The sequence below is a fragment of the Trachymyrmex septentrionalis genome, unplaced genomic scaffold (genome assembly GCF_001594115.1).
Source record: "Trachymyrmex septentrionalis isolate Tsep2-gDNA-1 unplaced genomic scaffold, Tsep1.0 scaffold7, whole genome shotgun sequence".
NCBI classification, from domain to species: domain Eukaryota; kingdom Metazoa; phylum Arthropoda; class Insecta; order Hymenoptera; family Formicidae; genus Trachymyrmex; species Trachymyrmex septentrionalis.
This window is the reverse complement of record NW_017305884.1, coordinates 622,305-632,859: the sequence shown is the minus strand read 5'-3', so window position 1 is coordinate 632,859 and position 10,555 is coordinate 622,305. Positions and strand designations below refer to the sequence as shown.

The window sequence follows — 10,555 nt, the reverse complement described above, 5'->3', positions numbered from 1 at the left end:
ACGATTCTTTGGTTTATTTCAAGTAAAAAAGTTCATATAAACATGTGTCCTAAACGGCTTAATTTTTTTTAGAAATAAAAAATTTTAACGTGTAGTAATAATCTGCTTATTTGAAAGAAATACAGCTTGAACTAGTGAAAAACTAGTCGAAAACAGAAAAACAAAAACAGGCTTTACACAGTTCTTCTGATAAAATATAACAGATGAATTGTTGAAAATGTTTACCTTGCGCCATGATACATTCATCGAGCCTTCTTCTCAAAGATTGACGTTCACGGTCAAAGATACCAGGTGTGTTACACATTGCCTCGCATGAAGCAACTATTCGATTCCCCAAATCATTCTTATTCTCAATTGGGGTGGTATAAATCAATGCTTTCAGATGTCCCCAAAGGAAATAATTCAAAGGATTTAAGTCTGGTGATCTAGGAGGCTTTGACTTTGACTTTGTCACTTTGTCACTTTGTCACTTTGTTTACGGTTGTGCGAATAGTAACTCACGTGAAGCAAGGCATATTTATGCAGGAAGATTTCCAATGCAATTTACCGTTTCGTCAAACATTTGCGAACATTCATCTGTATTTCGGAAACTAAGCCGTTTAGGACATATGTTTATATGGACTTTTTTACTTGAAATAAACCAAAGAATCTCTGTTGAGTATGGCAACATACTTAATTAACACCCTGTATATATATATATTTTTTTTAATGTTCCAGACAAAAATTGTAGGATTTTAAGTGGCGGATTGGACAGCAATATTGTAATTTTGGATCGTTGTTAAGGTCATATAAAAATCACCTCAAAATTTATAAATGAAAATCCTATTTTTTTATAGCATATTCTTATAGCTGATCTCGACAGCTTTTCAAAGCACTAAATAAAGGTATTTTCATTATTCAATTTCTGAGTTATAACGCTTACAATATTGTTGACATTAGCATTATTTAAAGTATTTAATTGACGACTAAAACCTTTAAATGTTATTCAGAATTATGATATTATATGTCGAAGTCAAGGCCATTGGAGCCATTCCTTTTATTTTTATTTTTATATTGAAATTGTCATTAATATTGTAATTTTCAAGCGGCATAATTTGAAAAATACTTTTATCATAGTGCTATGAAAAGCTCTCAAAATCAGCTATAAGAATATGCAATAAAAAATAACGGTTTACATTACAAAATTTTTAAGTGATTTTGTAATCTTGCATCATGATGAATTTCTCAGAGATCCACTTTTTTCCTCAGTTTTTAATTATTTTGTTAAATTTTGTGACGTTAAGTATTAGTTGTTTTTTTTTTTGTAGAGTCTCTAAAATATGAATAATATATTTATGTACCAGTGATAGATTAAAAACAAAAAATAGTCTTATTATTTTAAAACTTTGTTTCTGGGTTGCTGCACTTGAATTATTATTGAAATCTGTTACTTGTAAAATAATTTATTTTTATAAATAGCGAAATATTAAATGTTTTATTAAAAATTATTAGAATTATTTTGATTCGTCACGTTGGTTTGGCCATTTTAAATTAAAAAATTTTGAACTTCTTTAATTCATAATAACTTGAAAAATTTCAGTCGCATGTAAAGTTTTAAAAACATCAATTAGATAAAAAAATTCGGAACACAAAAAGTTCATAACGCTATTTAAAGTCACACTAACATTCTAATGCGCCATTTAAAATTTTACTACTTTTATCTGAAACGTTTTTTAAGAAAAACGATACGGACACTTTGTTTGTGCCCTCTGTATTGATCGTTGCGATTCATACCAAACCTGTATTTCTCATTTAATTTAATTTTCAAATCAGTTAAATTCCTAATTTTCAAAATCTATAAATTTAAATGATTATAATGGATAGATAATGTAAAATTTAAAATATATAATTAATAGAATTCATCGATCAAATGTACGATGATATCGGTGTAAATTTAATTATAATATCTTTTTTTAGGATTTCATATATGTTGAAAAAATATCTACGTATTTCTAAGTTTGATTAAATATCTGCAATTTGGCAATATCTCCATTATGGCAGATGAGGAAGGTATAAAGTGGCTTCAAGAACTGCTGCATGATGTGCAGCTCTCACAATTCTTTACGCGAATTCGAGATGATCTGCAGATTACTCGTTTGCATCATTTTGATTATGTCCAAGCAGAAGATTTGGAGAAAATTGGTCTGGGTAAACCTGGTGTCAGACGTCTATTGGATGCGATAAAGAAAAGACGGAATGCCCAATGGAAAAAGAGTTTAATTACAAAAATTAAACCTGGTAGCAGCGGTAAAAGCAATAAGCGAGCTTCACAGTCCGTCGAAACTTCCTCGGTGCTGACATGTCTTATACAAGACAAAGATGTGACATTATCCATTAAGTTAGGCGATGGAAGTTTTGGTGTAGTGAGAAGAGGAGAATGGATCTCCCCCTCGGGACGAACTCTGCCTGTCGCTGTGAAAGTTCTCAAAGAAGATGCTTTAACGCAACCAAATGTTATAGAAGACTTTATTTCGGAAGTTCAGGCAATGCACACTTTGGATCATCATAATCTTATTAGATTGTATGGTGTGGTGCTATCGCAACCAATGATGATGGTGACCGAACTCGCACCTTTAGGCGCGTTACTTGATTATTTACGGCAGCAATGCAGTAGAATCTCGATTCTTACACTCTGTAATTATGCGTTGCAAGTTGCCACGGGTATGGCATATTTAGAAACAAAGCGTTTTTTACATCGCGATTTGGCATGTAGAAATGTTTTACTGAGTACCATCGATAAAATCAAAATCGGCGACTTCGGTTTGATGAGAGCACTTCCTCAACAAGAAGATTGTTATGTTATGACAGAACATAAAAAAGTACCTTTTCCCTGGTGCGCTCCTGAGTCTCTCAAGGCTCGGCATTTTAGTCATGCGTCAGATGTTTGGATGTTCGCTGTGACGCTATGGGAGATGTTAACGTTTGGCGAAGAACCCTGGATAGGATTAAACGGTTCTGAAATCTTGCGTAAAATTGATCGCGAGGGCGAGCGGCTTCACAAGCCAGAAGCAATGCCTCCATATATGTATGAGTTGATGCTTCGTTGCTGGGCGAGAGAACCCTCGGAGAGACCAACATTTGCTTCGTTGAAGGAATCACTGACTGGTATGGTACCGTCTGTAATGAAGGCTCTAACCTCCTTCGAGGAAACCGACAAAATGTCCATCGAATCAGGAGACCAGATTGCGATCATTGATGGTCGACCGGAAAATTACTGGTGGAAAGGCCAAAATCAACGAACTTTTCAAATAGCGCATTTTCCACGTTGTCTAGTTGATCCAATGCGTCGAAAACAACCAGAAGACATCAGTAAACCGTTGGAAAATTCATTCATTCATACAGGACACGGAGCGCCCTTTGGCAAGAGCTGGGGTAGTCCCGTTTACATTGATGATGTATATTTAAGAAACCCAATGGATCCTCCGGATGTGTTGGTGGCATCCTCGGTTGATAATCAAACAAAAAAGAAATTTTCTTGTGGCACTCCGCGTACTAAAAAACAATTTAATTACACAAAATTGCACAACGATGCTAGGTCGAGTCCTATCAAGTCCTCACAAGTATCGTCAACTTCGAGCGTGAGCCAAGAGGATACTCTGATCGACTTGTCCGTTGAGGAGTCAGCGAACACAAATATGCATGTTGCATGTAAGCGAGTAATTAACATTCTGGATGAACCTATTGATGATGAGAGATTATCCTGGCAGGATGAGGAAGGTAGAACGTATGCCAATTTTCCTGGTAATGTGGACCCTGCATATTCTGATCCCTTTGATACTTCCGCGGTATTTATGAAGCCGCCACATTCGCGGTATTATAGTCATGTGCCTACTGATGTAGCTAATAATTATCTGAAGACGCAGACGTATGGAAATGTGAATGATCAGAAAGAAAGAGAAAACGTTCAAGATACTGTGAATAATTCCACTGATACAGAGGTATGTTCTTATAGCGATGTATTAGAGACAAATTTTTGAATTATTTATAATGTATAATGAAAATTTCGAATCCGAAATAATTATTTGATTTAAATATTATTAAAAATCAAGAAGTTTTTGAATACTGTAAATGTTGAAAAAATATGGTTTGAAGTTATTGTTATTATATAATATATTTACATATATGTCCCATTTTAACTTTTACACCAAAATATCTCGAAACGTACAAAAGATGTTTCAAATAAAAGTTGTAAAATTCAAAGGGGGACATAAGAAGGTACCATTGATTTGATTTTGAGTGGTGCTGTCAAAGTCATTTTGAATTTTTTTAATGGAACTCCCTTCCCTTCTTTCATTATTCATTATTCATATTCTTATAACTTACCAAGAGCTTTTTAAAATATTCTAATAAAATTGTTTTTCATTAAGAACTTTTCAAGTTATAAGCTTGAAGCTTGAAATTTACAGTACTACCGGCGTTAGCATTATCCAAAATTTCTGACTTCTATTCATATTGTTATGTCATACCATAAGCGAGAAAAAATTATTTTAACTTTTAAAGTGCGATCATTTCGGCTGTAATTGAATATACCTTTTGCTTATTAATTCTCTATGTAATTTTTATTTTAACATCCAACTTGCGTTTTAGTTTGTAAGACTTTCATTTTTGTCATCTTTTTATGCTGATGATGGTCAAATTTTGACCGAAACGTCTACTTATTTACTTGAAATTTTAAATGTATGACTTGTTTAACATCTATTGCTGTGGCTGCATGCTCTTTATTATTTATCTTTTATTTATTCTGTTTTCAGGAGACTTGCCAATACTCGATGAATCTATACAAGGGATGTCAGGAGAATGCAATTAATTTGAATACAGACGTGAAAGAAGATGACATTACAAATCACTATAGTGAAATAGATAAAATCAGCCCGTGTGCATCAAGTTGGTCTACCTGGTCTAACTGGCCGGAAGATTTACGAAAAACTTCCGCTGCGCAGACATATGTTAATATTTCTGATAACAGTTCCGTATCATCATTTGCTGCTACAATTCCTCCTCATCCTCTTCCTCTTCTTCCTCCTTCTCCTCCTCCTCCTCCACCTCCTCCTCCACCACCACCTCCTTCTCTTCCTTCTCTTCCTTCTCTTTCTTCTCTTCCTTCCCTTCCTTCCCTTCCTCCTCCTCCTCCTCTTAGCCACGTGAACCTGCCGAAGCCTAAGTCTAATTTTGAGCTCGCGCAGAGCATGAACGAGTTGTCGTTGAATACCAATTCTGATCGTCAAGAAGTTACTGCTGTCGCCAAGAAACTGGACCCGGTTTTCTTGGCCGAACTGGAGAAACATTTAGGTGAGAAGGAGGCGACCAAAAACACAAACGCTAGCAACAGTAAACGCCAACAGCCGGAAACTGTTTCCGCAAACTCATCGTTAGAAAAATTGCAACAGAATTCTACGTCTACTCATCAGATTTCAATGATGGAGGACGCTGCCAGACCTTTGTCACTTATTCCAGCATTAAAGCCTCCACCACAAGGAAAACCGAAGTCGCCAGTGGCGACTATAAATCGAGCAAACACTTTATCGACATCATCTAACAAAGTACAAAACTTCTGGCAGCCAAAAAGCACAAATGTTGAAAGACCGCGACTCCAGAACGACCACTGTGTATCAGAATCCGCCACTGAGGTTATAATGAATCAAATTTGGCAGCAAACGCAAGGTCTATCACAGCAGACATCACCAAATATTTGCCTGACTAATTCGGCAGCTAACCAAATATTAATGTCCGTTTCAGTGACCCAAGCGAACGTTAATCGACTTCAAGAAACTGCTACTAACGCTTTCGATAATGATACGAATGATCAAAATCAGTATAGTTCCTACAATGTCACCAAGGCCACTCTTATACAGACACAAGCTTGTCTGTCAGATCAAACTTATCCTCAAAATACGTTGCATGCTAATCAGGATAATATCAATCTGTTTGAAGGAACTTCTGATCATACTACTGATAGTAACACGAACGAGGCTCAACACGGATCTTGCAACCTTGCCAAGACCGCAGTAGATCAAACACAAATTTGTTCATCAAACAGCCAAAGTTATCTTCCAAATTCATTGAGCATTGACCACGATGTTTTCAATTTGCAACAGATTGCCATTAGTAACATTTCTTCCAGTGCTAGGAATTATCTTCAGTGTGATGCAGCTAATATTTCTAAAGTGAATCAAACCCAGATTTGTTCATTAACCAATGGAAGCCAGCATTATCTTCAGAATACTGACTTTAATCTACTTCAAACGACTGCCAATTATGTTTCTGACAAGAGCACAGGCGAATTCTCTCAGCATGGGCATTGTAATATTTCCAAGGTTGCATCTAATCGGGCACAGATTTATTCGTTATCAAATCAAAATTACTCACCGAGTGTAGCACCAGGTTTTTGTATGGGCGATTTCGCGTTGCCTCAAACCTGTCCTCAAAATATGGCAGTATCATCTAGCACAAGTAACGTTCATGAAATCGCCCACATACAAAATAACTTGCAGCAGTCACAACAATTAAAACCTGTTACACTTTTATCTCAACAAGTATACGCCGAATTGAAACAAACGGTATGTACCTATATAATTACACAGAATAGGATATTCTATTTTATGATTTAAAATAACTTGTTATAATTTGTTATGCGCACAGATTATGCAAAATATTTCAAACAAAAATTTAAAAATAATAAATTCACAATGAAGGGCTAATGAGTCTAGCTAGATGTTTTTGACGTTTTTAAATATCTATATTATTTAATCAAAAATAAAATTAATGTCGCTATTAAAAACGTTTGGACCTTAAAAAATAAGTTTTCCTCAGTACATAATTTCAGTCATTGAAATCATCAAACTGATAAAATTATAGATCGTTCAGCCACACGTATTAAGATTCTTTTGTAATCTTTTTTTTATACAAACTTTTTATCTATAGTTATTCCATTTATAGATTAAAAATAAACCAATCCCCCTCCCCCCCTCTCTCTTACTATCTTACCATATAGATGATTTTAAGATAGCAAGATTAAAAAATCTTTACATTACAATATTTGACAATGCATTTTGATATCGAGTTTCAAGAATATAGGTGCCTCCATAACAAGTGCCTATTTAACAAATATAACCATCTTTGTAAACCATTATTTGATAAGGAGAAATAATTCAAAAGTTTAATATTATTATATATATGTCAATTAAATTAATTTAAAAAACGGCTATATGCCGATTGGAGGGATAACCTTTCCGATGAATTTGACCTTGACATATGTCATTATGATCCTAAGTGACTTTCAAGAAATTTTAGCCGTCGCTCATTATTTATTAAAAAGTTATTAACTTAAAATCTAAAGTGATCTAATAACAAATCATCATAATTACATAAAAATAAGACAATAATGCTTATCAAGTTTATTTTTAACAAACCTTGGGATCTAAAAATATAATGAATAATAAATTTCAATTTTAATTTTTTTAGGTCCCTAATCTAGAACAGCTGTCTCAGAACGAATTTAATACACTCTACAACAAAACTGTTCGACAGAACATTCTCCGAAATTACTATTCTAATAACCTCAGCAATGAATCCAGTCAAAATCATGTTCAGGAAAGTGCTGGTAACCAACCACTACAAAAGAGTATCAACCTCAAGAATCAACCTATTCAAGGACACGCTTGCGATTTTAGTTCTTATCTGAAACAGCCACCGACTTATACCCCCCCACCTGCTCCTCTTACGACTCGAAGTTTGCTTAAATCTAGCCAGAATGATTATATGCAGAGTCATAATCCCGCAATAAAATGCAACTTGAGTAGACCTTCAAATCTATTGCAAGCTGAAGCTTCTACGTCGACTAAAAGTGCGTTAACGACACTGAATGATTTTGCTGCTGCCAAGGTAAATCTATTACAGGTCAATCAGCATTCTGCCTGTACTAGTCCGCCGCTCACCGCAGCCTCTCAGCAATTGGTAATGTCATTAAGCGACGAATTTAGAATGAGTAAAATCATGAAGGTACAGAAAGAGACTGTAGATGCGTCGCAGCAGGAGATATTAGCTGCATTGCAGGCAACTGGTTGGGATACAAATCAAGCTGCTAAGCAGATCACGAAGGACAGGCAGGTCAAACTTGAAAATCTCATGAGGTATATATTTTTCTATAAATCAATTTATTTTCAGGAGAATATTTGTGCTGGTGTAATCGAAAACATATGTAGAGTGTTTCATAACATATGGACATAATCTCAGAAATGAATTCAATACATAAAAATAACACAAAAGGTTTATAAACATTGGTTTTTTTCTGATCTTGCTTCTGAAATTACAAACGTTATTGTGTTTTATTAATTCTTATTATTACAAACTAGCGTAGTATCTTCACATATCTTCATATATTTTCACGCGACTTTGTATCTTACTAATAATCTAACATATATAAATGAAAGAGAAATTGAGTGCTGAACGTAGTTGTTCCGATCGAGTTTTATACGAATAAATTATTATCAAAGGTTATTTCACCTTATAAACAATTTTTTAATGATAGTTAATAATAGCGATTAAAATGCAACTTACATATGTATGATTTACAATACAAATGTACGATTTACGAGACTATACATTCACTTCACAGTAATAAGGAAACTGAATATAAATATGAATATACTTTAACATCTTTATTTTGTTCTATGATTTTGAAATTACATTCTAATATGTAAGAAATTAAATATATAATTTTTATATCTATTGTGTTGTAAACAAATCTGCATATTGATTTATCCGTTTTTAATTATAAGAAACAGAAAAAATACAAACTTGTTTTCTTTCCAAGAACATTATCCTATAAAAAGTTAATAATTATAACACTTTACTTTTTAAATAGGTTTTTTTAATGGTAAAAGTTTATAAATTGGACTTATTACAATTTCAGATTGGGATTGGCTACTAAACAACAATGTGAAAATGCTTTAAAGCAGACTAAATATGACGTGGAAGAGGCAGCTTCGTTGTTACTCGATCAGGCCAGATGAGGAATAATTGCAGTTAATGTCCCGACGTCTTCTATGACACAGCTATAATTCTGCATAGGGTAATGTGGTAGTTTTGAATATGATACAATAAAATAAAATTTGAATTCAATTTTTGAAATTCAAGTTTGATTTTTTCTTATTTGGTACCCTTCAATACTCTTCATACATGCATCAACATTAGCAAACTTGAACGTCGAAAATTGTATTATTTTATTTCGTTAAAAATTGTATTGTACCATATTTGAAATGTATCGCTTTAACCTACGCATTTATTTATAAATGAAAACAAACTGTTGTGTTAAGAAAACGAAAATCGATCAGAGATCACTTATAAATGTGTTTTGCATTCCGATTATATTTTAGCGATTAACCGATGTCGTTATTGGCTATCGCGTATAAAATAAAAATTGTTATGCGTATACGTAATCAAGAGATGGTACTGGTAAAAATATCGCGCGTCAATGATATTATTTTTAAGATGTAACGAATATAATTCTGAAACTGTGATATGTTATTGATCTTTATTTGAATTTACGCTCATATGAATGAGCTTTTACGATTCTCATAATGAGAAATCGCGTTTTTTTTTAACGCAGATATGTTTGAAAGTCTTGAGGTTAATAAATATAATATTTAATTACATACAAAAACAAACGTGCTACATAGATTCTCATTCATTCTTTTATCAAACTTTATTCTTTAAGTACGAACATTACGTAGTCAATTGTTTGCGTTTGTGAAGATGGAATTTCTTTTCGAGTTTAAGGTATTGAGTAATTGTATAATATCTAGCTAAATATAGAACTTTTGTTAGACACTTTTTTCAAACTTATAATATTATTTATTCGTAAACCATTATTTTATAGTTAATGCTTTTATTAAGAAAATAAAATGTGAATTGAAATAAAGAAGATTTAAGTATATCTAATCCTTTTGTTACAAGTGCATTTATGTTAGTGTCACTCTACAAAGCGAGATTAACTATTAAATTGTTACAAAATAATGATGTTTATTCATATGCCGTCATTGCCAACATCTTAAGCCTTGCGCACAATGGAGGAAATATTAGGAAAGGAATAAATATTAGATTTCAACTTATTAAAAATCTCGCTTCGCATAGAAATTTGGATGCCTTGAAGCTTATATCAGACTACCGATTTTCAAACCAACCCGACTGCCAATCAATAATAGACCAATCACATTGAATCAGTCTTATAGCGTTTTCGCCCGATCGGGTTTACATCAGTCTGGGTTAGAAAATGCTTTGCTATTGGTTGACGTTACACGCTCTATCAATAGGACGAAACGTCATTAATTCCATTGATGATTGGTGCAAATTCGGTCGGGCCGAAAACACCATTACTGTGATTGGTCATTATTGATCGGTAGTCAGAATTGACAGTCGGGTCGGCCTGCAGAGTCGGTAGTCTGATACAGGCTTTAGATAGGAAGAGAGATGGGGCAGATTCACACACACACACACACACACACACACACACACACAC

The 10,555-nt window shown here is 33.7% G+C and overlaps 1 protein-coding gene across 2 annotated transcripts in view; it reads left to right on the top strand.

Annotated features, from left to right (window-relative positions):
• The first annotated feature begins 2,033 nt into the window (after positions 1-2,033).
• The window catches only part of LOC108753625 (filamentous growth regulator 23), an 11,147-nt gene continuing 2,625 nt past the window's right edge, over positions 2,034-10,555 (top strand). The window contains exons 1-4 of one of the 2 annotated variants that reach the window (XR_001939642.1): positions 2,034-3,977; positions 4,791-6,596; positions 7,501-8,168; positions 8,951-9,109. Coding sequence is in view for 1 of the 2 variants with exons in the window: in XM_018495393.1 (XP_018350895.1) it covers positions 2,034-3,977; positions 4,791-6,596; positions 7,501-8,168; positions 8,951-9,050 (4,518 nt within the window). In the remaining variant the exon portion in view is untranslated. Of the gene's footprint in view, positions 3,978-4,790; positions 6,597-7,500; positions 8,169-8,950; positions 9,288-10,555 lie in introns of those variants that run through there. The other variant, XM_018495393.1, reaches the window with a different exon arrangement.